The sequence below is a fragment of the Astyanax mexicanus genome, chromosome 1 (genome assembly GCF_023375975.1).
Source record: "Astyanax mexicanus isolate ESR-SI-001 chromosome 1, AstMex3_surface, whole genome shotgun sequence".
NCBI classification, from domain to species: domain Eukaryota; kingdom Metazoa; phylum Chordata; class Actinopteri; order Characiformes; family Acestrorhamphidae; genus Astyanax; species Astyanax mexicanus.
In genome coordinates this window covers 131,658,281-131,685,423 of record NC_064408.1, presented here as the reverse complement: position 1 = coordinate 131,685,423, position 27,143 = coordinate 131,658,281, and the positions used below count along the sequence as shown (strand labels likewise).

Genomic DNA, 27,143 nt, shown 5'->3' with positions numbered 1-27,143 from the left:
AATTAGTTTTTATTTTTTTCAAATACAAATAAAAAAATTGCAAAATCATTCTCCACTAAGCATGAATATGGGGACAGAATACTTTTGCCCCTTCACAGTTTTTAGTTTTTTTGTTTCACATTTTGAAAACCATGTACTGTTTCCATTGCACTTCACAATTAATGTGCCACGTTGTGTTGTTATATCACTCCAAATCTCAATAAAATATGTTTGTGGTTGTGGTGACAGAATATGAAAAAATTCAAGGGGTATTAATACTTTTGCAAGCCGCAGAAATTGGCACCAGGTGTAATATATATGTCTTCTTTACATTGTTTAGTTGTCAGTGTTATTTTTGGTCTGGTTTTAGCATTACTTCCTACATTTTATGTAATATTTTTTTGAGATGTTAAGAAAATCCATCATTTCTGATGGCAAATTAAATTTATTTTCATTCCTTTTGATTTTTGAGCTCAGCTGTGATTTAGATGGTGAATTAGAGGAAATTAAAGTAAGACTGGAATTCCTTGTAAGTCCCTGAAAATGATGCATCAAAAAGCTTACAGAACTTCATTGCCTCAGTGCAGCAGCAGTAACGTACACATCAACCAAAGCACTGAATCACAGAGAGAGAATGAGATCAGGTGGAGACTGAACCTGATGATTAACCACATGCTGATGGTGATGAAGACAGAATTTTACCAGAGGAAGAGTTAGTTATCAGTGAGTGAGAAACTCATAAATCAGCAGATCACATTTAGGCTACTCACTGACCCTCTAACAGTCAGCTTCTATTAACTGGAGTGTTGTGATGATGAGAAATACACAGAGGTGGAAAAAGTACTGAAAAATTGTAATTGAGTAAAATTACCTTTACTTTGCTAAAATTCTACTCAGGTAACAGTAAAAGTACCCATCTAAAAATCTTCTCGAGTAAAAGTAAAAAAGTACTCAATTTAAAATGTACTTTGAGTAAAATTTAATTTTAATTCATATAGGTGACTATAACCCGTATTTTTATAGTTTTACAGTTCATAATTATTTTTTAACTTGCCATTGCTATGCTTTAACTGCTATTTGCATGTTTTTTTAATACTCAAGCAGATTGTTTAATGTTCCCAATAAAAACGTAAGGAATTAACATTAAAAACATGAAATCATACAAAAAAGAATGTTGGTCGGCGCATGCGCAGTGCCGTAAAGAAGCATATATCGATAGGTAGCATAACTCGACAGAACACCAGTTCGCCTCGAGCCGCACACACAGACCCCAGGCTACACAGCTGATTTACACAGCGAACATTATGAGGCATTTCTCACACCCCCAAAACTTTCAGAAAGGTAAACTCTATTTATGGACACAGGTTAAGCACCAAACGTCGCGCAGCTCAGCTAACTTGTTAACTAACCTAGGCAGTTTGATATGTCTCCAGTTTAGTTCAGTGTTGTTTGATGTCTAAAAGGGATTTTAAAGCTTTTTACACTAATATTAAATTATTCAGAGAAATTTAATTTTATCAATTAATATTACAAAATTAACTGAAAACACCTAAAATATACAATTGAAATGTAATATTCAAAATATGGTAAAACAAGAAAAAAAAATACAGGTGCTTCTCAGATTTTCTAATTTTTAATTTTAAAATGCAATATTTATACGTGTGTTTATATAAGTGTTCTTACAGTTCTTTATTTAGCTACTAGGTGTTTACATTCGCCATGTAAAATTATAAACTGCTTTCTTTTACTGGTTAGATAATATAGTGATCTGCTCCTGGGATATTCCTTTCTTCCTCCAAAGGACTGGAAACTTTATAAGAACAGAAAAATAACTTATTTTGCAGTAAAGAATGTATTTCTGTATTCTATATATCTGCTCAGTGACAGTGTCGGGTTACAGACCCCTCCCCAGCTCTGTCTCCGCCCAACGCTGCACCTGATTGGCTGATTCACATGTCTTTCTTCAGAGAAGACTCTGTTGATTCTGCCCATGTGCATTAGTAAGCTGTAAACCCAGCCAAACCTAAGGCGTTAAAATCGATATTATAAGCACTGCTTTGACAAAAATGAGGATTACTGGCGAATGGATTGATGGATTTACTTATTTGGAACGATTTTGAAGCAGCAGGGAGCGGTAAGCGCTGGTGGGGGCTGTATGTGTGTGACTGTTTACCTCTAGTTACCCAGGGGGATTAATTACACAAGCTGCTGTAAAACTGTATAAAACAGTCTAACGCACTCTTTAGGCTCTAATTCAGGAACTGTACAGTGAAATGGTTTGCAGTTTCATAATCCTGGGAGTCAGAAGGTTTGAATGATGTATAACATGTCCGCATTGGATCGAATATGGTACAATATAGTACAACTCATGGCGGCGCGCAGTAGTGCAGCGGCTTCTCACGCTCCTAGCGAACACCCTATTTTGAGCTGTTTTTACATTGGTTCTGAACCCAATTTTACGCGCCCCACGCGTGTGAGTTACAGCAGAACCGAACTTCTGAGGATTAAGGACAGTTTGGTCAGTAAAACAGCAACTATGGACAATAATATCCGAGCTATGCTGGGCGAGCTGCAGCTCCTCCGCGCTCCGGCGTGGGGGAGCGGATCGCTGCAGACAAATGGCAAGAGGAGGAGGCGGTGCGAGCGGCGTCAGAATAGAGGAAAACGCGCTGGGGTGCTAGCCAGGCTAAAGGCTAATGCTAACCGAGCCCCGATTCCGTCGCTTTTCCTCTCTAACGTCCGCTCTTTGGATAACAAGCTGGACCTGCTGTGGCTGAGGATGAATGTTTCTGAGGAGATGAGGAACTGCGCTGTGATTTGTCTCACGGAAATCTGGCTGAACCAGACCATGCCGGACTCAGCCTTCCAGCTCGCCGGCCGACAGCTCTTCCGAGCGGACCACAGCCAGCTATCCGGGAAAGCCCGGGGGGGCGGCTTGCGCGTCTACATAAACAAAGGTTGGTGCACAAACTGCGTGTTGGTAAACAGCCACTGCTCCGAGGCGACAGAACAGCTGACTGTGAAGTGTCGTCCCCACTATCTGCCTCGTGAGTTTTCAGCGGTGTTCGTGATTGCTGTTTACATAGCACCGGATGCTAATGCTAACAACGTGCTGAAGGAGCTTTATGACAACATCAGCTCGCTTCAGAACAAGCATCCGGACGCGTTCTACGTGGTAGCGGGGGATTTCAACCACGTAGAACTGAAGAACACGCTGCCGAGGTTTTACCAACACGTGAACATTCCAACGCGAGGTAATAACACGCTGGACCGTGTTTACTCCTCTGTGAAAGACGCTTACAAAGCCTTCCCCCGCCCCCACCTCGGGCTATCGGACCACATCTCCATCATGCTGGTCCCCGCATACCACACCCCACTGCGACGCTCAAACCCACACAGAAAACCATCACGGTGTGGCCCAGTGACGGCGCCGCTGTGCTGCAGGACTGCTTCGGCTGCACAGACTGGCAGGTCTTCAGGGAGGCTGCTGAGTGTGAGGGGGAGCTGGATCTGGAGGAATACACATCTGCTGTTCTCGGGTACATCAGCAAGTGTGTGGAGGATGTCACTACTACAAAGACTGTGACTTGCTACCCGAACCAGAAGCCCTGGCTGAACGCAGAGGTGCGTTCCCTGCTGAAAGCCAGGGAAGCTGCCTTCAGATCTGGAGACTCGGATGAACTCAGGAGGGCTAGAAGAGAGCTGACTGCTGGAGTTAAGAGGGCAAAAGCTGCATATGCTCAGAAAATCCAGGGACACTTTTCCTCCCAGGATCCACAGAGCATGTGGAGGGGCATCAAGTGCATCACGGACTACAAATCTAACGTTGCACAAAGCTCCAAAGACCCATCCCTGCCTGAGGCTCTCAACACGTTCTACGCCCGCTTTGAGAACCCTGACACACCCCCCAGCACCAGACTCCCACACTCACCAGGAGAGGAGCCCCTCAGCGTGACACCAGCAGAAGTAAGGAGGACGCTGAGGAGGATTAACCCCCGGAAAGCTGCCGGCCCGGACAACATCCCCGGACAGGTGCTAAAAGACTGCGCAGACCAGCTCTCGGACGTCCTGGCCGACATTTTCAACGCGTCCCTCATCCAGGCAGCTGTCCCCACTTGCCTGAAGACCGCCACCATCATCCCGGTCCCCAAGAGCTCCACAGTGACAGGTCTGAATGACTACCGGCCAGTTGCCCTCACTCCGATAGTCACAAAGTGCTTTGAAAGACTGGTTCAGACCCACATCAAAGCCACCATCAACATCACTGTGGATCCACACCAGTACGCATACAGGAAGAACCGATCCACAGAGGATGCCATTTCCTCCGTGGTCCACACTGCCCTCACCCACCTGGAGCAGAAGGATTCCTACGTTCGGATGCTCTTTGTGGACTTCACATCTGCTTTCAACACCATGATTCCTCAGACACTGATAACCAAACTCTCCTCACTTTGACTGAGCTCTTCCCTGTGCAACTGGGTCCTAGACTTCCTGACCAACAGGCCGCAGTCTGTGAGGATTCACAACATCTCCTCCCCCACCGTAATCCTCAGCACTGGCTCCCCTCAGGGCTGTGTGCTGAGCCCCCTCCTGTTCACACTGCTCACATATGACTGCTCACCTCTCCAGCCAGGCTGTCATATTGTGAAGTTTGCGGATGAAAGGGCAGTGGTTGGATGCATCACGAACAGAGATGAGTCCAGCTACAGGCAGGAGGTGGAACACCTGGAGGATTGGTGCAGAGAAAACAACCTCTGCATCAATGTAAAAAAGACAAAGGAGATGATTGTGGACTTCAGAAGGGGCAAGCATGCCCACCTCCCCCTGCACATTGGAGGATCTGCGGTGGAAGTGGTTGACAGCTACAGGTACTTGGCTGTGCACCTGACTAGCAACCTCACCTGGAGCAACAACACTTCCACTCTGGTCAGGAAGGCACATCAGCGGCTCTACTTCCTCAGGAGGCTGAGACGAGCTGGACTCGGGAGCGCAGTCCTCACCTCATTCTACAGATGTGTGGTGGAGAGCGTCGTGTGCTCCAGCATCAATGTGTGGCATGGAAGCTGCTCTGCTGCAGACAGGAAAGCACTGCAGAGGGTGGTGAAGGCTGCACAGAGGATTGTTGGAGTTAGCTTCCCCAGCACCACAGACATTTACACCTCCAGGTGCAGGAAAAGGGCCACCTGCATCAGGAAGTATCCCACCCACCCAGCACACGCACTTTTTGTCCCACTCCCCTCAGGCCGGAGGCTGCGGAGCATTAAGTGCAAAACAACAAGACTCAGAAACAGCTTCATTCCGGAAGCTGTAAGACTCTTAAACTCCACTTAACAAACACACTGCACTGACACCAAGGACAAATTACTGTTTACTGTTTACCAACATGGTCACTTTACTTGCACTGAGACACTTTATCTCCACTGCTCTAATTCACATTATCATGCTGCTATAGCACACTTGCACTCTGGACTTCATGTTGCTGAACCTTTCTACTCTCTATTTATTTTTTTTATTCTTTGGGATATTTATCTATCTATTTTGTATATTCTATTTATTTTATTGTATTCTTTTTTTATCTATATATCTATTAATAACAGCTCTTTGGGTGTAAAACTGGATCGTGAGATCACAATTTCGTTCCACCTCATGTACCACATGTGATGCGAATGACAATAAAATCTCCTTGAATCCTTGAAACGTACGTAAACAGCAAATATATAAATTATAAGTAATATTTTAATAAATAGGCATATTTCGCCGTAAATGTTTATTTTCCGTAATCTGCTAGATAAGGGAAACCAGAGATTCTAAGCTTCAATGTATGGCATATTGTGTGTTGAGCCTATAATTATTCATAAACACAGCCAGATATTAATTATGAAATTTTTCTGGCCCGCGGGTGGGCCAGGGCGTATTAAGAGGATAAAGTAGAAGCTTTTGCCAGTGTTGTCTACTCTCAACGCTCTCTTAGCTCGGCTTGAAACCTAGAATATTTTTTAAGAATGAGCCAAATTTACACGTAGCTAAAGGTGGGTAATCCAGGTCCAGAAATTCAAAATCCATCCCAGGGATTAGGTTGAACTAACTTAGCTCCAGAGCCAGCCAGGCAATGGGAGCGAAATCCTGGGATGGATTTTTACTTTTTGAGCCTAGATTACCCCCCTATAGACCTAAACTCATACAATTAAAAGCACACACACACTCTCCAAACGAATTTACAACACTTACGAACTTACAATACACAAAGTATTGGAACCTTTCCAAACGGACTCGTACTACACACCCAATACCTGCACTACTGCTATACTTGCACTGTCAATACACACTTTAATTCCCCATAAACTGTGAACTTTAAGTACTTTACGCACTCATTCACTTTACCAGCCTTAAGCTACATACCATATTTGCACTACTGTTATACGGGTTCTATTTATTTATAATGTCATTCCATCTCAATCACCATCAATATTGCACTATTGTCTTCCATCTTACATATATTTATTGTGTCTTGTTGTATTGTACATATAGTGTCTCCCACTCTTTTAGATTATATATCATTTCTTTTTACTTATATTTATATATCTATTTCTCCCCCACACTACTGCACCTTGTTTTAGTCTCATGTATGTCTATTTGTGTCCCTGCTGTATTGTACTCATAGTGTCTCCCATTCTCTTTTAATATATCTATTATCTGTACTTGCTGTAAAATTGGGAAGGAGAGTAACGTAATTTAAATTCTCTGTATGTCCTGTACACATGCAGTACTCACAATAAAACTACTTGACTTGACTTGACTTGAATCATAGCCTAGACCTAGCAAGCAAACCTCGGCATGTCTTGGCGTGTACCAAGCCATGGCAAATATTACAAATATCCCATTAGTGCATCACTAGTTTACTACAATATCTTATCAACATATAACTGTAAGAAACATTCAGTTTACCTCAATATGCCTTTTCAAATTAGATGGTGAATATTTGAACGCCATTAGCTCGTGCTGCTGAGATGCATCGCATCCGAAAACAGTTGTTTTTGCATCCAACCATTCCGAAGCCCCTCGCTGCAGCTGGAGACACATAACTGGGGTCTTCCTACCAACTTTCTCACTGGCGCACTTCTGGAGCTTTCCGGATGGTGCGATTTATCTGTTTGTTTGTTTTTTTATGTTGCCGGAATGAAATATGAGTAACGAGGCTATTTTATCCGTGAGCTTTTTTTTTTTTTTGTTTAGTTCAGACAGATTTTTCCCAGCATTTTATTTTTTACTCAGTAACGGGGGAGTTTTCCAATGTAGCAAAGTAAATTCCTTGTGTCAAAATGTAGTTGAGTAAAAGTAAAATTACCTATTTTAAAAACTACTTAAAAAATTACAAATTACTCATAATATCTACTCAATTACAGTAACGTGAATAAATGTAATTCGTTACTTTCCACCTCTGGAAATACAGTGTTGTGAAAAAGTGTTTCCTGCTTCATGATTTCTTGTTTTTTTATGTTTGTCTCATAAATGTTTCAGATCATCAAACAAATTTAAATATTGATCAAAGACAACACAAAATTCAGTTTTTAAATAAATGTAATAACTGGTTGTGCCACACTTGCAACATTTGCAATTAAGTGTTTGCAGTAACTGGCAGTGAGTCTTTCACAGCACTGTGGAGGAATTTTGTTCCACTCTTCTTTACAGAATTATTGTAATTCCACCACATTGAAAGATTTTCCAGCATAAACCACCTTTTTAAGATCATGTACAGCATATCAATAGGATTCACCTCAGGAATTTGACTAGGCCATTCCAAAGTCTTCAGTTTAATTTTCTTCAGCCATTCAGAGCAGGACATGCTGGTGTGTATTGGATCATTGTCCTGCTGCAGAACCCAAGTTTGCTTCAGCTTGAGGTCACAAACAGACATTCTCATTCAGGACTTTTTGGTAGACAGCAGAATTCATGGTTTCATTTATCACAGCAAGTTTTCCAGGTCGTGAAGCAGCAAAACAGCCCCAAACCATCACACTACCACCACCATGTTTTACTGTAGGTATGATGTTCTTTTTTTAAAATGCGGTATTACTTTTATGTTAGATGTAACAGGACCCACACCTTCCACAAAGTGCTACTTTTGTCTCGTCAGTCCACAGAGTATTTTTCCAAACATCCTGAAGATCATCAAGATGTGTTCTGGTAAAATTGAGACAAATCTTATTGTTCTTTTTGTTCAGCAGTGGTTTTCATCTTGGTGGAGTCACAATCGCTGAGCTTAACTGAGGCGAGTGAGGCCTGCAGTTCTTTGGATATTGTTGTCGGTCCTTTGTGACCTCTTGGACGAGTCTTCGCTGTGCTCTTGAAATAATTTTGGTTGGCTGGCCATTACTGGAAGAGTTAGCTACTGTTTTCACCATTTGTGAATTATAGCTCTCTTTGTGGTTCGATGGATTCCTAAAACTTTAGAAATGAACATTTTCCAGACTGATAGATCTCAATTACTTTCTTCCTCATTTGTTCCCAAATTTCTTTTAGCATAGTGTCTACCTTTTCAGTATCTTTAGGTCTACTGTGCTTTGTCAGAAAAGTTCTATTTGAATGATTTCTGTATTGAGAACAGATGTGGCAGTAATTAGGCTTAGTAAGAAATTAAAAATGTTTTCTCCCTTAAAAATGGAAACCTTATTTAACTTTACTTGTGTTGTCTTTAACTAATATTTAAATTAGTTTGATTATCTGAAACATTTACAAGACAAACATGCAAAAAAACATCACATTATTTTATACTGCTGCCAAAACGATACATAACTACTAAATTTATTTAACAACAGAATAAAAATAAATTTGCATGATATATTTTTTATTACGATTTTAGGTGAGATATTGTCAGATATGACAGGCAGGATGTTAGAGAATTTAATGAAAACCCAATTTCACCAAAATATTTCCATTCAACACATTATCACTCTTTTCAGAACATATTCCAGCAGTGCACAGTGTGAAGAGTTTTTCTAGATCCATCACATACTCTAGATTTAATTATCAATATCCCCCAGATAGAGAGTTGGTGGTGTATTTTTAGGTATTATAAACTCCTCACTGTCTACATGATATGTTCCATCTCATTTTTATCTCTTACAACACTACACTAATTTTATAGATGTATCTTTATTCACCTAAACATGACAAAACAATTTTAGATAGATAGATAGATAGATAGATAGATAGATAGATACTTTATTGATCCCGAAAGAAATTTAGCAGCCAGTAGCAGTTACACAACACAGTCGAAACAAACAGTACACAGTAGAAACAAACAATAAGTATTGTAAAATAAAATAAGAGAGCACAGTGAGGAATATAAGACTCTAAACTATAAAATTATAAACTGAGACTTAAAATATATATACATAAATATATAAATACAAAAAAACTATACAAAGTGTGAAAGTAATCAGTCATAGATATGAGGTAGTGCAGTAAAATAATAATTTAAGTATAGAAGGTATCAGCAGATATGACAATATTAAACATAAACCTGTGCAAGTATTGTATTTAAGTAAGGTGCGTAGTGTAGTGTCCAGGAGTGCAAAAGTACAGGATGTACAGTAAAGTGACAAAGTGTCCAGGGGTGCAAATGTACAAGATGTACAGTAAAGTGTCCAGGAGTGAAAAGGTACAGAGTGTACAGTAAAGTGCCAAGTGTCCAGGGATGCAAATGAACAGTATATACAGTAAAAAGGCAAAAGAGTCCCAGGGTGTAGATGTGTAGATGTGTAGGGTGCTTTCCAGTACAGATAAAAAAGGCTGATTAAGAAAGCACATATTGAGACTCGTTCCTCATCTGTCCTCTCTCTTCCGGCTCCACTGGGAGGAGTTGAAGAGTCTGATGGCTCTCGGAACAAACGATCTTCTCAGTCTGTCCGTAGAGCAGCTCTGTGACAAGAGCCTGCCACTGAAACTGCTCCTCTGATCCATGATGATGAAATGCAGTGGGTGACCATCATCATCCATGATGGAGAGTAGTTTTTGCAGCGTCCTCCTCTCTGCCACCGTTACCACAGAGTCTAGCTCCACACCAACCACGGACCCCGCCCGCCTGACCAGCTTGTCCAGACGCATCTCGTCCCTCTTCTTCATGCTTCCTCCCCAGCACACCACAGCATAGAAAAGACAGCTGGACACCACAGTCTGATAAAACATCAGCAGGAGCTTCCGACAGATGTTAAAAGACCCCAGCCTCCTCAGGAAGTAGAGCCGGCTCTGCCCCTTCTTGTACAGGATGTCTGTGTTGGCTGACCAGTCCAGCTTATCATCCAGATGCAGTCCGAGATACTTGTAGGTCTTCACCATCTCCACATCAACTCCCACAATGGATACTGGCTGTATGGGTGGCCTGGCCCTGTGGAAGTCCACCACCATCTCCTTGGTCTTGGAGGTGTTCAACAGCAGGTTGTTTCTATTGCACCACGCCACAAAGTCTTTCACCAGGTGTCTATACTCCTCCTCCTTTCCTTCCCGTATACAGGCCACAATGGCAGTGTCGTCTGAAAACTTCTGCATGTGGCACGTCTCAGAGTTGTACTGGAAGTCTGAGGTGTAGAGTGTGAACAGGAACGGGGAGAGCACAGTCCCCTGTGGTGCTCCTGTGCTGCAGACCACAGTCTCTGATGTAGAGTCCTTCAATCTGACATACTGAGGTCTGTCAGTGAGGTAGTCTGTGATCCAGGAGACCAAATATGAATCCACCTGCATCCCCACCAGCTTGTCTTTCAGTAGGAGAGGCTGAATGGTGTTGAAAGCACTGGAAAAATCAAAGAACATGACTCTCACAGTGCTGCTTCCTCTGTCCAGATGAGAGTGGGTCCGGTGGAGAAAGTACAGTATGGCATCATCCACTCCCACTTTCTCTCTGTAGGCAAATTGCAAGGGGTCCATTGCATGTTGAACCTGGGGTCTGAGGTGGTGTAGAAGCAGATGTTCCAGGGTCTTCATGATATGTGATGTAAGGGCGACAGGCCTGAAGTCATTGAGCTCACTGGGGTGCGTCTTCTTGGGTACTGGAACCAGGCATGATGTCTTCCACAGCGTGGGGACCCTCCCCAAACGCAGACTCAGGTTGAAGATGTGCTGCAGGGGAGCCCCCAGCTCAGCTGCACAGGACTTTAGTAGTCTGGGACACACTTTGTCCGGCCCAGCTGCCTTTCTTGGGTGGAGTCTCCTTAGTTCACCTCTAACCTGGTCAGCAGTGAAGGTGTGCAGAGGGGGAGGAGGAGGGGGGACTACAGTGGTGCTGGTGGTCAGGACAGCTGAGTGTGGGGAGGAGGGGGGAGCGGGGGCTGAGTTGCTTGATGAGATGAGGGGGGGTGTGGAGGAGGTGTCTGCCAGAGCTGTAGGGTCTTGAACAGGGCAGTCAAACCGGTTGTAGAAGGTGTTGAACTCATTGGCTCTCTCTATTTCACCATCTGCGGCACTGTCCATCCTCTGCTTACAGCCAGTGATTGTCTTCATTCCATTCCATACCTCCCTCATGTCATTTTCCCTCAGCTTCTGCTCCACCTTCTTCCTGTAGGACTCCTTGGCCTCTCGCAAATGGACTTTGAGCTCCCTCTGTACGCTCCTAAGCTCCTCCTGGTTGTTATCTTTAAAGGCCCTCTTCTTCTTGTTTAGAAGGCCTTTAACGTTGCTGGTTATCCAGGGCTTGTTGTTAGCAAAGCAACGCACAGTTTTCACAGGAACAACAATGTCCATGCAAAAGTTCATGTAGTCCGTCATGCAATGTGTAGTCCCCTCAATGTCATCCCCATATGGCTCCTGCAATACACTCCATTCAGTGGACTCAAAACAGTCCCTGAGAGCTGCTTCAGCACCAGGAGACCATTTCCTGAAGGAGCATGTAGATGCAGGTTGTCTACGGACCTGGGGCTTGTACTGGGGTTGCAGGTAGATCAGGTTGTGATCCGATTTTCCCAGAGGGGGCAGAGGTGTGGCAGTGTATGCATCCTTTACGTTGGAGTAAAGGAGATCAATAGTTCTGTTCTTCCTGGTGGGACAGTTCACATACTGGTGAAAAGCAGGGAGTACTGAGTCCAGCGTGACGTTGTTAAAGTCCCCCGAGATGGCAATGAAAGCTTCAGGATGCTGTGTCTGAAGTCTCGCGATGGTTGTATGAATGACGTCACACGCGGTCTCGGCATCAGCACGAGGATGGATGTAAACACAAACAACAATGGCGTGGGAAAGCTCTCTGGGCATGTAATAGGGTCGGAGACTCACCGCCAACAGTTCAACATCCCGACAGCAGATGATCTCCTTCACAGTTACATGTCCTGGGTTACACCATCTGATGTTCACAAACAGCATGAGACCCCCACCTTTGTTTTTGCCGCTCCGTTTGGGGTCTCTGTCCGCTCTCACGGAGGTGAAGCCGGGGATAGCCACGTTAGCATCCGGAATGTTGCTAGTTAGCCACGTTTCCGTGAAGCATAAAATGCTACACTCCCGATACAACCGCTGGTTACTAACCAACGCTGCCAGTTCATCCGTCTTGTTGGTCAGAGCGTTCACATTCCCCATCACCACGGAAGGAACAGATGGTTTAAACCTCCAGCGTTTCTCCATGCGCTTAGCTTTTAGCTTGGCTCCAGCTCTACACCCGCGGTAGGGTCGGCGGAGCTCCGCCGGGATGTGATGTGTCTGGCCGGCGTGTTCCTTTGTTCGCAGCGCTAGCAGATCTTCCCTCGTGTAAACAAGGTTAGTTCCCCGCACGCTCACGAAAGTGGATTCCATGTCCATAGGACATACAAGTAATCACTACACGAGTGATAAAAGCGTCTAAAATAAAGTAAAACTAAGGAAAAAAAGGCTAAAACGTACACAAAAGATGGAGCCACCTGGAAAGGCTACTGGAAAGGCTGCCGCTCAGCACGGCGCCGGAAGTAGAAAGAAGATGGTAACACATGCATCTTCACTCTTAAGAGCAAATTAAAATACATGGCTCAACCTCACTCAGTTAGATGTTCAGTTTCTTTCTCTGGGCTCTATTTTATCAAACTTTACAGACGAGCCGTCATCCGTACACTGTGCAGCTTAATTTAGGGCTTGTCAGTGTGTCTTTGCTATCATAATGAAGGGAAAAGTACACATTGCACAGCTAAAAATGCACATAAGTCCTGTACTAATTATCTTAATTAATCATGGGTGTGGTTAATTTTGGACCTAACATGAAATAAACCAATCAGCATGTCTCTTGCTCATCTTTCCTTTTAAGAGCCAGGTGCGCTCTGACTTTGGCAGATTGCTAATTTATTGGTGCAGCTACCTGGATATTTCCAACGCATCTCAGCAGAGGCCTGTGATGACAATTTACTACCAAGATAGCAATGAACCTCTGACTGTTGGCATCTCTATAAGTTGTATTCAGCCAGTGGAGCTCCTGTGTGCCTGTACCTGAACACACCTCATTTCCAGAACACCACGCCCATCAGTGTAGATATATTCAGAAGCTCTGCTGCTATTAAAACTATGCAGGTGGAAGGTGTAAAAATATACTGTTGGTGGGGTGTAAGATAGTGATGAGCATTACAACATGCCTTGATCAGAGTGTAAGATAAAGCCCTCTCTCTTTATCTCTACAGCAGCAACAGGAGCAGGAGCACTCCCTCCACTTTGCACAGTCACAAAACAGAGTTCAGTATATGAGAGTAACTAAGATGAAATACAAATAGTAAAAATAAATATAAAGAGCTAATTCACTATGAAAAATTATAGAAACTATTTAGATATTTAATAAAATTATGATTAAAATTAATTATTTAGCAGGGTTACATACATAAACTTCCCCCATGTGATTAATCAACGCTAATATATTTGTGTGTTGTGTTCTGTGATTAATTAATCAAAATTAACACGTTAATGTGACAGCCCTAGTTATCATAATTATGGTCTAAACCCCGGTGTCTCTCCACAAAGTGCATACATAGACAAATCAGCAACAACAGCTCTCACTGTGGAGATGATCTTATCAACTCATAAATGAGAGTGAGTTACAGGGTGTTACACCCAGGTTACAACCAAGTTTCATGCTACTGCTTCTTGTAATAAATACTGACCATTTTACAACAACTGCAGAGATACGTCATTTTTATTCTCACTACGAAGAGATCATTTTCTTCAGTTGCAGTAAAAATGTGCGAAGAAGAGTCCGTCGACTTTCATAGTTTTCCTCGTTTCTGACCCATTTTTGTATTACTGTTTATCGTCTTTTGCCTCGCCCATTCTATTGTTTACCTGTTGCCGACTGTTATATATTTTGGACCTCTCTTTTGCCTGCTCCCTTGTGCTGCTGGATTTACCCTTGTGTTTCCTGACTACTCTTGGATATGTTGTTTAAATTTGCTACCATTCTGTTACTGACTTTGCCTTTCCCTCAAAATCCTTATGAGCCAAATCCCTTTTGAAGTAAACTCTAATCTGTCTACAGTTCTGTCTAAAGTAGACCTGAACTCATCTATGCCTTTATTTCCAGCAGAACTGATTACTGTAACACTGCACTATTTTTTAATGATTAATAAAATTTACATTTTAATGCTTTTTGCTTTTACTTTTTATGTCTTTGCATTTTTCCTGGTTTATGTAAATAACTTTGAATTGCCCCTGTTAATGACAGGTTCTATACAAATAAGCAAAAAACAACTACTGAATAAACATTCTGGTATGTGGAGACTTCATTTAACTGTATTTAGTATTTAGGGACATTATTTGAATTAAAATGAATATATGTGGATCACTCACCGTGCCTTTCGGCATTTGATCAGGGCTGGGATCAGCCTGCTGTAACCTTCAGATGATGTGCTGATTTTCTTCGAGTCCAGCTCCTCCAGAACTTCATCTGAGGTCAGAAGCATGTAGGCTAGTGCTGAACACTGTCCAAGAGAGAGCTCCTGTCCTGAGTGTTTCTCTGAGTTTAGATACTCCTGAAGCTCTCCGGAGACAGACTGGTCCTTCATTTCAGACAGACAGAGGAACAGATTGATGGATCTCTCAGTAGAAAGAGATCCGTAATGTCCTTTGATTAAGTCCTTGATATGTTCTTTGGTTTCCTCTGTGCTGCTGTGTTTAAAAGTCAGAAGACCCTGTAAGAGTCTCTGATTGGTCTGCAGTGAGAGACCCAGCAGGAAACGGAGGAACAGATCCAGGTGTCCATTCTGACTCTTTACAGATTCATCCACAGCTCCTTTCAGCAGATCATCCAGTGTAAGATTCTCAGACCACTCTTCATGCCGTAGATTGAAACACTGCAGTTCCTCCAGGTTTTTAGTCTCGTAGCAGTGGAACACATAAACAGCAGCCAGGAACTCCTGAAAGCTCAGATGAACAAAGCAGTAGACTTTACTCTGGTGAAGCACACATTCCTCCTTAAAGTTCTCAATAAAGATCCCAGAATCCTCAGAGTAAGTGACATCAATCCTGCTCTCTCTCAGGTCCTCTTCGTAGAACGTCACATTGCCTTTCATCAGCTGCTTGAAAGCCAGTTCAGCCAGTTTCAGAAGCTCAGTTCTGTTGAATTCCAGCAGGTTTTTAGTATCTTTATGAAGAGTCTTGTCATATTTCTTTCTCTTTGTGTCCATCTGAATGTTCAGGAAGTGTGCGTACATTTGAGTTAAAGTTTTAGGGATTTCTTTTACTTTGTTTTTGATGAGTTCCTGAAGCACAGTGTAGATGATCCAGCAGAAGACTGGTATGTAGCACATGAAGTGGAGCGTCTTCGCCTTTTTAATGTGTGAGATGATTGTGTTAGCTTGTTCTTCATCCTGTATTCTCTTCCTGAAGTATTCCTCCTTCTGCTGGTCCGTGGTGAATCCTTGTACTTCTGTTTTCCGGTGGATGTATTCTGGTGGGATCTGATCTGCTGCAGCAGGTCTGGAGGTGACCCAGACAAGAGCAGACTCAAGCAGTGCTCCTGTGATGAGGCTGGTCACCAGAACGTCTACAGTTGTCTTCTCTGTTATAGAGGACATTTTCTTCTGGTTAAAATCCAGAGGCTTCCTGAGCTCATCCAGTCCATCCAAGATAAAAGCACATTTACACTCATCATCAAAAAGCCCAGCTTCTTTTAAATGTTTTAGCTGTGGATACAGATGAAGAAGTAGTCCTGGAAGGTCATACTCTTCATCCTTTAGAAGATTCAGCTCTCGGAAAGCAATAATGAAAACAAAATCTATGTCTGTATTGGATTTTCCTTCAGCCCAATCCAGAGCAAACTTCTGAACAGAGACGGTTTTCCCAATTCCAGCTATTCCCATTGTGAGCACTTTTTTAATGTTAAAGTCTCCATGGAAAATCTCACTGATCTTCATTACACTGTCTGTTGATGCATGTGTTGTGGGTCTGGCTTCCATCTGAATCACTTCATGATCTGTATTGACTCCTCCCCTCCAGTCCTCCACCACATACAGCTCTGAGTAAATCTCGTTCAGGAGGATCTGTTTCCCTCTCTTTCCTGTTCCCTCGTATAATGTTGCATAGCGATAGATGATGATCCTTTTGAGCTTCTCTTTTTCTGTTTCTCTTAGAGCCGCTGTATGATAGAAATAAAAAAAGTAAAACATCACACTATAATTTATAAAATTCATACAGACATTTAATGCACTATTAGGTTACATATGGTAGTATGTGTTTAACACACATAAATCATAAGCTGTAATCTATTTGGTCTGCATGATATTGTTACAGAATACTTTACTGCCAGAGTTGTCAAGTGACAAAGACTTCATTAACTTAAATATGTGGAAATTTTGGGCATCTATACTTTAGTGGGTCTTTTAATGCTTTAATGCGTCTCCAGCTGCAGCAAGTGGCTTTGGCACAGTTGGATGTAAAAACAACTCTTTTCGGAAGTAAACTAAATGTTTCCTACGGTCAATAGTGGAAAAGATATATTAGTAACCTAGTGATGCACTAATGGTGAATTTGCAATGTTTGCTGTGGCTTGGTACATACAACACATGCCAAGAGACCTCCAGGTGGCCGCGAAGCACCCTCTAGGGGTCCGCAGGCTCATCCTCAGAGAGAGACAGCCTGTAGTGAGAACCGATATTTTGTGGCCCGCGACTTAAAATTCATTTTTTGTGTTAGTGCGGCCCGCAAGAAAGACGCACCCTCTCCCCGTCCACCAGCACAGGGCATCCTATTCATTCAATAGAGAGAGAATGGCTGCATGAGCGCAGCCCCGCCCTCCGGCAAAAAGTTCAGCTGTGTGTGAGAGAGGCACATACGAGCCTCACACACACAGAAAAGCTGCCTTTCAACCACGGATGAAACGCTGAAAATGGATTAATAGAACTATAGATCACACTGAGGTTGATTAAAAAACATTAACCTTATGATTGACTACACCTGTTGCTTCATTTGAATTAAAAAAACATCATCAGGTGTTCTGTCGAGTTGTGCTACCCTGTGTATATATATGCTACCTCTTGTGTATATTTAAAGGCAGAGGTGGAAAGTAACAAAATTACATTTACTCACGTTACCGTAATTGAGTAGATTTCATGAGTAATTTGTAATTTTTTTATGTGGTTTTAAAATAGGTAATTTTACTTTTACCCAACTACAATTTGACACAAGTCAAATTTCACAAGCGTGAAATTTCCTTTAGAAACTTGAAGAACATCAACTCAGAAGCCCTGAGCCCTGACAGCTGAACTTCAACACCTTAATGCAAATGTTTCATCAGCTGATGATGCAGTAGATTTTTATAACAAGTCTCTGAGTAGTTTGTTGGATATTCACGCTCCAACCAAAACCAGAACGTCACCTTTTCTCGCTCAGCCCCCTGGTTTACCAACGAGTTGCGAAAGATGAAGGCAGCTGGGCGTGTCCTTGAGCGACATCACAAAGCAGCTGGCCTCACTGTTCATAAGTTAGCTTATCGGGAACATCAAAAGGCCTACTCAAAATCCCTTAGAGAGGCTCGGTCTCAGTTTTACTCAAACATCATTAAAAACAGTCCAGGAAACTCCAAGCAGTTGTTTGCTACTGTCAATCATCTTCTCAAACCACAAGTCTCCTCACCTACAGAAATTACAGAAGAACACTGTAATAATTTCATGACCTTTTTTAAAACAAGAATTGACTCCATTCATTCGGACCTGTTGAGTGATTCGATCCTACCTGTGCAGACTGTCTATTCACATTTTGAGGTTTCTCAGCCTCTAAACTGTTTTCTGGAAGCCTCACAGCAAGTGGTTGAAGACATCATCAGCAGGATGAAAACCTCCACCTGTGCTCTAGATCCTTTTCCTACAGCTCTAGTGAAAACACACAAGTCTGCCCTAAATCCTCTGATCACCACTGTAATAAATCACTCTCTTCAGGCTGGCCATGTCCCATCTCCTTTAAAAACTGCCATAATCAGACCATTTCTCAAAAAACCCACCCTGGATCCTGAAGTGTTTGCAAATTACAGGCCCATTTCCAATCTCCCCTTTCTTTCCAAGATATTGGAAAAAGTAGTTGCTGCCCATCTCCAGGACCACCTAAAACACAATAACCTTTTTGAGAAATTTCAGTCTGGTTTTCGCTCTGCTCACAGCACAGAGTCAGCTTTGGTTAGAGTCACAAACGACCTACTGATGGCTGCTGATGCTGGTTCTTCTTCCCTCCTCATCCTCCTTGATTTGTCTGCTGCATATGATACTGTGAACCATGGAATACTCCTAAACCGGCTACATTACACCACTGGACTCACGGACACTGCCTTGGCATGGTTTCCGTCGTATTTCACTGACAGAACACAATGCATCTCCATCGGAAATACAAGGTCTCAGACACACAGTATGACCTGTGGAGTCCCCCAGGGGTCAGTTCTTGGCCCCATTCTCTTCACTATATATATGCTCCCTCTTGGTGATATCATCAGTCGCTATGGAATTTCATTTCACTGTTACGCTGATGATATACAACTTTACATGAAAGTAGACTCCTCTGCAGCTTCATTAACATCGTCGTCATCATCATCATCATCATCATCAACCTCCCAATCAACACTTGCTGGCTGTTTGGAAGAGATAAAGTTGTGGATGAAACCCAATTTTCTCCAGTTGAACAGTGCCAAAACTGAAGCCATCTTGGTTGGCACCCCACATCAGATACAGTCATCATCCATAACCAGCATTGCATTTTTTGATGACAATATTCCTCTTTCTTCATCAGTCACAAATTTTTGGTGTAAGATTTGACCCCCAACTTACTTTTGAAGCCCATATCAAACACCTTTGCAAGATTTCCTTTCAACACCTTAGGAATATCGCCAAACTTCGCTCTACTCTTTCCTTACCAGATGCTGAAAAATTGGTCCATGCTTTTGTCTCCTCTAGATTGGACTATTGTAATGCTCTCCTCACTGGGATTTCTAGCAAGAGCCTTCAGAGACTACAGTACATCCAGAACAGTGCTGCTAGGATCCTGATGAGGGTGCGAAAATACGAACATATTACCCCTATTCTTCATTCCCTTCACTGGCTTCCCATCTCTGCTCGGATTGAATACAAGGTCTCTCTCCTTACTCACCAGTGCATCTATGGCACCGCCCCCCCCCTACCTGAAAGAGCTACTTACGCCGCTGACCTCATCACGATCCCTACGCTCTAAAAACTTAAATCGCCTTTTCCTACCTAGAACTAAGCTTAGCACCATGGGTGACCGGGCTTTCTGCGCTGTAGCCCCTCGTCTATGGAATGCCCTCCCGGACCATCTGAGGGCTCCCCAGACGACTAAGTGTTTTAAAAAAGGACTCAAAACATTTTTGTTTAGCAGAACATATGATTTTTAATAACATGTTGATTGCCTTTTTTGTTTTATCTTTTATGGTGATGCTTTTGCGCTGTAGCACTTTGAGATTTGCCTCAAATGTAAAGTGCGTTACAAATAAAATATATTATTATTATTATTATGATTTACTTCGCTACATTGGAAAACTCCAAAATAAAAAAATAAAAATAAAATGCTGGGAAAAAAACTGTCTGAACTAAAAAAAAAAAAATGCCATAAAAAAATTATTAAATTTAATTAAAATAGCCTTGTTACTCATATTTCATTCCGGCAACATAAAAAAACAAACAGATAAATCGCGCCATCCGGAAATCCGTTTATACTCCGTTTATACTTGTTATCCGGTAAGATAACAAGCAGAGGTGGAAAGTAACAAATTACATTCACTCACGTTACTGTAATTGAGTAGATTTTATGAGTAATTTGTCATTTTTAAAGTAGTTTTTAAAATAGGTCACTTTACTTTTACTCAAGTACATTTTGAGAGGAGTAATTTACTCCGCTACACAGGAAAACTCCCCATAACTGAGTAAGAAATAAAATGTTGGGGGAAAAAAATAGTCTGAATTAAAAAAAAAAAATCCCTGGTTAGCTGTGGATTTACTTTATAAAGGCTGTTAATTTCCGTTCATATACAGCTACACAGATTATACAATCTTCTGTAGTTAGTAAAATATCCAGTACAATAATACCTTTATTTAAAATGGCACAACCTAAGCATAGGACTGCGGCGGTAAAATAATTTGCCCTGCGGTTAAAAATATTACCTCGACTAGAGCTATAGAATTTTTTTTGTGAATACAATTCACGTGCTTTGAACACTGCAGCTAATATAATATATTTTTGGGGCTTCAAACGTGCTTTACTCACCCAAATAAACTTTTCAGGACTACACCACTTGTTCTTGAAAATGTTTTATAGGCTGGTCTGAACAAATACTGCCTGAAAGGTCCAAAATATTATTCCTTTTTTTGTACAGCTTATAAAGCAACAAGAGAGTAATTTAAGGGATTTGTTCAATTACTAAAGGAGAATATGAATAAAAGAGTCTATGAGGTTATGAGAGACACATGTGAGCTAGAGGCTAGCTTACAGTTCTCTCAAAGGGAAATTGACGATATGAAAGAGGACACAAAGTTCATTCACAAAGACTCGAAGAGAGAAGGGGGACATTGCGTATCTAAGATATGACAAACTGGTAGTCCATACTCCTTTTACAAATGAAAAGGAAGGAAAGGGGGGGTCAGAGTAAGGGGTGCAAGTCCTGTGGTACGTACACGGACTAGAACACACAAAAAAAAGCTGAAGTGCCGGTGGGCTGCAGTGATCATAACATGGTGGCTATAACAAGAAAAACCAAAGTGGCAAAAACTGCACCAATAATTATCTTAGAGGTCATATAGAAAGTTTACTATAGAAGAATGTATCTAGGATGTGAAAGATATAATGCTGGAGTGAGGTATACAAACAGCAACACCCAGACAAAGCTCTGAATATATTTATGAATTTGGTTATGCCGGTGGTTGAAAAGCATGCACCACTAAAAAAATCTACAGTAAAAAATATAAAGGCGGCATGGATGGATGAAGAGTTAAAAAAAATTAAATGGTCCAAAGAGACAAGGCAAAAGAGGAAGCTGTAAAATGTAACAATCCTATTCAGTGGAAGGAAAATTGTAAACTGAGAAATAATGTATGCAAACTTAACAGGAAAAAGAAGAAGGAGTATTACAAAAATAAGATCGGAAACTCACTAAACAATGGCAAAGAACTGTGGAAAACCTTAAATTGTATACTGGGTAAAAAAGGAAAATTATCGTCTTCTATAGAGGTAGAGGGATCAATTTTAACCAAACCCGCAGCAATCGCTAACTACTTTAACACATATTTTACAGACAAAATACAAAATCTTCAAAGTAAAATGAGTAAACAAAATGGATATAAAAGAGGTTATCATGAAAGATAAAACCTGTCAATTAAAAAAACTTCCATGTAAATGAAAGAGGTTAAAAAACGTACAAGTACAATACAAAATGAACACACAGCAGGAATTGAAAATTATAAAAATAGCTACAAAATATATAACTAAACCAGTATGCTATATTTTCATACCCAAAATTGTGGAAAGAAGCTGAAGTGATCCCACTAGCTAAAGACAACAGAAGTCCCTTAAATGGTCCAAACAGTCGCCCTATAATTTTACTGCCAGTTCTGGGCAAACTACTAGAGAAGATAATGACATCTAGAATACAAAACTACTTAGCCATGAACAATCTTGTCACAAACTCCCAGCATGCTTATAGGAAAGGACATTCAACATGTACAGCATTAATACAAATGAATGATGATTGGTTAAAAGAATTAGAAGAGAAAAGGTTAGTTGGAGTAGTACTTTTAGACCTGAGTGCAGCATTTGACGTAATCAATCATGATCTGTTGCTGGAGAAGCTAGCATGTTATGGACTGGGGTCTACGGTCATAGCATGGTTTCAGAGTGTGTGAATGTGCTTATGACTAGAATGTATTATTTGGCAATTGCTTTGTATCTTTTGTCTGTTGGACCCCAGGAAGAGTAGCAGCTGTTGCGATAGCAGCTAATAGGGATCCAAATAAAACAAATATTAAGGTAAACTAAATGTTTCCTACAGTAATATGTTGATAAGATACTGTAGTAACCCAGTGATGCACTAATGGGATATTTGTAATATTTGCCATGGCTTGGTACAGGCCAAGACATGCCGAGGTTTGCTTGCTAGGTCTAGGCTACGGATTCAGTGTTGTAAGTTCATTTGGAGAGTGTGTGTGTTAGCTTTTAGTTGTACGAGTTTAGGTGTAGAAGTGGGTAATCCAAGTTTAAAAAGTTAAGCTCCAAGCCTATTTTTTACCAATTTCCGCCTGAAATTACATACTCACAGTTGAAGGCCTTTCACTCTTATTAAATACGTTTTCTTAAATAATTGTATGAATTAAGTCTTTACACAATTCATTTAAGACACTTTAATTATTCAACTGAACATGTAATGGCCAAAATATGGTAAACAGGAAATTTTAGGCGCTTTTCAGATTTTCAATTTTTATTTTTTAATAAAATGAAATATTTATATGGATGAATTGTTTTGGCAGCTCTACATTTTGCTATAAAGTGTTTACAATCATTGGCGTAGGAACCGGGGGGGATGGGGGGGACATGTCCCACCCAATATTAGAAACAGGTGGATTTGTCCCCCCCAAAAATGATATCGTTTCGCTCAGATCAACTGTACTATTAATGAGGAGACAGACCGGACCAATCACGGAGCCGGTTCAGGTATTAAGTCCCGCCTCTCAGCACAAACGGCCAATCAGCTTGCTGGTTTTGCGGCCCGCGGTGTGCTAGTGGGGGAAGCCCCGCCCCCTCGCTGTGAGATTTAGCAGCGGGATCGGGGTGCAGCAGCTTCAGCTGATTAAGATCTGGATATACGGGGATTTTTCTAAAAGAAAGGTAACGATAGGCTAACCACTTCAACTGTGATGATGTTTCTGATAGCTGGTTAAAAATACAAGACTCTAAATCAGCACACAGTTTAAACCCATTGTGATTAATAAACTGCAGCTGTGTGAGTGAGTTAGCTTAACTTTGGAATTAGATAGATTGGAAGTCAACGTTAAAGAAAAAATAAACTATATACGTAATGTTCAACTTGCCCTGTACCTGATCAGCTAATTACTGTTTCATTTTTAAACTGTCTTTATTAATTTAGGATTACAGGATTTACTGTGAGCAATAATGAACAAAAATTCATTTAGTTAACTAGTTATCTAGAAGCTGGATGTAGTGGATAGTCAGAATTTAGTACAGTACTTTATGTTTGTAGTTTAAAGCAGTTTCTTAACCCTGATCACTGCCCCAAAATAGTGTTTTCCACCTGATCCAGCTGATCAGCTAATAAACAGTCCTTTACTGAGTTTACTGAGTTTAATCATGTATATCCAGCAGTGTATTAGACACATCATACCACCACTTACTTTATTAAATGTCTTTAAAGCAGAGGAAGCTCTAGAATATGTAGAACAGTGTTAATATTCAGTAGAATATGTAAGAACAGGGTTCACAGTAAGGCCACATGTCCTGACGTTTATAATTAAAATCTTTATGAAATGTAAAGTTACATTCTTTTACATGAAAGGACACCAATCTTTAGAAGAGCTTAATAGAAAAATAAAAGCGTAGGATTTTTTTTAAAGAGTGGAGAAAATGTAAATATACAACAGAATTGACATGCCAATACATGATTATAATAATAATAATAATAATAATAATAATAATAATAACCAAATCTGTTATATTATTTTAAATATTAGGTGATAACTGATCATTTTTGTCATATGTATATGTATATGCATATTTTTTTCTTACAACAGTAAATGTAATGTGAAGTAACATGTTTAGGTTGTAAAATCACCTTGTTAACTAATAAAAAACTAAATACAGAAAAAAAAATATTATTTGTGATTAAAAGTAATTTCCACAAATGTTGTTCTAAGAAACTATAGGGTGGGCTTGGGTTCATATTGGCAAATGTGTCCCCCCCAATATCAAACCTGCACCTACGCCCTTGTTTACAATCATCATATAAAATTATAAACTGCTCCCTTTTTCTGGTTAGATATTATTGTGATCTGAAGCTGTAATGGTCTTTTCTTTCTCCAAAGGACTGGAAACTTTATAAGAATAAAAACTACCAATTTTATAATTCATTTTGCAGTAAAAAAGCATTTTTTGTTTGTGCTAGACAGATAGAAAGAGAATTGTGCTGTGTTTCTTTAAAAGTGCTCCCCTGCCCTCAGGAAAATCTCTTGCTCTCTCTGAGTCTCCGGGTCCCCCGCCCCCTGGTCCCCTTTCAGCTGGCAGAACTCGGCACCTGATTGGCTGAGAAATTGGCTGGCAAATTTATTAAAATATTAAATATAGTAATTCATTAATTAAAATCTCGTTCAGCGCTCTGAAATGTCGCCAGGCACGCAAAGTGGAACTTGGCGTAGCGCGTTTTAGTAAATAAGGTCGGACAAGTATAGTAAAATTCATGTTAATAAACTCACTAAAGACAACAAATGTACTGATAATTAATCAAGAGAAATCAGGCAAAATGCGCTGCGCGTCTCTCTCTCTCTCAAATTACATATAATTTGATTAATACAATCATAATATATATATATAGTTTGATAATCTCTCATCATTCTTATCATTTAACTTTACTTTCACTGCTATTATTATTTTCTTCATAAGATATAAATTCTTTACTTTTTGTCAACTTTTATTATCTTTTTAAAATGTCCTTTTTTCCCTTTTTTACGTATATATTGTATTTGTCTATAGTAAATCTCAGTTTTTATTTCTATTTTCTAAAATATCCTTTTTAAACTGTAAACGCTCAGCAGCATTGTAAATGAGGGTGTGAATAATCGATTGCTTGTTTAATAGTCAGTGTTGCAAACCCAGTTTTTACATAAACAATAAACAGAATAAAGAATAAAATAAACGTACTCTTCCCTAAGCTGCTGGTTCATCTTCACAGCGTGAAGTTTCCTATGCGCTAAAATAGGAATGAACAGAAGTCAGCGTGCTCCTGGGTCCTAAAGGTAACGACTACAGACACACTGATTGGTTTATTTCACATTACGCCCAAAACTCACCCATGAGCCATTGTAGCTGCGCAAGGCGTATTTTTCGCACCCAAAGACACAGGACACGCCCCTAAATCCAGCTGCGCAAAGTGCAATCACCAAGTGCGCTATAGATCGTTAAAATAGGGCCCTTAAACTCTAAACTCACACTGTAACATGCTCTTTTGGCTCTAATTCAGGAACAGTACAGCCTACAGTAAAACGGGTCACAGTTCCGTAATCCGGAGAGGCAGACGTTTCGATTGGTGCATAACAAACATGGACGTACGAAACACGCAAATATGAAAATTATGATTCATAACTATGATTCATAATTTTCATAAGCAAGGCATATTTCGCCCTAAATGTTTATTTTCTGAAAGGAGATACGGTTAAATAGGCTAGACAACCGAAAACCAGAGATTCTAAGCTTTAAAATGGCATATTGGGTGTCTATATTGAACCTATAATTATTCATAAACACAGCAAGATATTAAATATTAATTTTTTCTGGCCCGCCGGCGGGCGTGTTAAAAGGTTAATATCTATCCCAGGATTTCGCTCCCATTGCCTGGCTGGCTCTGGAGCTAACTTAGTTCAACCTAATCCCTGGGATGGATTTTAAATTTCTGGACCTGGATTACCCACCTTTAGCTACGTGTAAATTTGGCTCATCCTTACAGAACCATTCTAGGTTTCAAGCCGAGCTAAGAGAGCGTTGAGAGTAGACAACACTGGCATCAAAGCAAAAGCTTTTACTTTATCGTCTTAACGCGCCCTGGCCCACCCGCGGCCAGAAAAATATCATAATTAATATCTGGCTGTGTTTATGAATAATTATAGGCTCAACACACAATATTCCATATATTGAAGCTTAGAATCTGGTTTTCGGTTGTCTAGCAGATTTAGCTGTATTTCCTAAAAATATGCCTATTTTTGTTCTTATAAATTTTCCAATCCTTTGGAGGAAGAAAGAAATATTCCAGGAGCAGATCACTATAATATCTAACCAGTGAAAGAGAGCAGTTTATAATTTTACATGATGAATGTAAACACCTAGTAGCTAAATAAAGAACTGTAAAAACATATTACACGTTCAATTGTATATTTTAGGTGTTATATTAATTGATAAAATTAAAATTCTCTGAATAATTTAATATTAGTGTAAAAAGCTTTAAAATCCCTTTTAGACATCAAACAACGCTGAACTAAACTGGAGACATATATGGGGTACCGGTGTTCTGTCGAATTATGCTACCTAGCAGTTAAAGCATAGCAATGTCAAGAAATGTGATTTATTGTCACCTGTATGAATTAAAAGTAACTATGTAACTTTTACTCAAAGTACATTTTAAATTATTAAAATATAATATATTTTTATTAAAATATATTATATTTTAATTTCAGCAAAGTAAAGGTCATTTTACTCAATTACAATTTTTCATATACTATATTTGGAAACCTTAAATCATCGTTTCAGGGTAAAGTTATGGTAGTAATAATTTCAAGTTGTAAACAGGTGGGCTGTAAGGTAGACAAGGTTGAGAACCCCTGGTCTAGGCCATGATTCAGGGTTCTTTTGGACAGCGTGTGTGAGCTTTTCATTTTATGAGGTGGGTAATCTACACTGCAAAAAACGATTCTTGAGAACAGTAAACTTTGCTCATTAATATGAGAAGATTTTACCTAAAATTATACTTTTTG

General features: G+C 40.6%; 1 protein-coding gene across 1 annotated transcript in view; it reads right to left on the bottom strand.

Moving 5' to 3' along the window:
* LOC111197509 (NACHT, LRR and PYD domains-containing protein 12-like) overlaps positions 1 to 27,143 on the bottom strand; it is a 592,302-nt gene that overhangs the window by 364,199 nt on the left and 200,960 nt on the right. Inside the window, exon 7 of the mRNA XM_049479820.1 lies at positions 14,758 to 16,433. Within this exon, the coding sequence (XP_049335777.1) occupies positions 14,758 to 16,433 (1,676 nt within the window). The remainder of the gene's footprint in view (positions 1 to 14,757; positions 16,434 to 27,143) is intronic.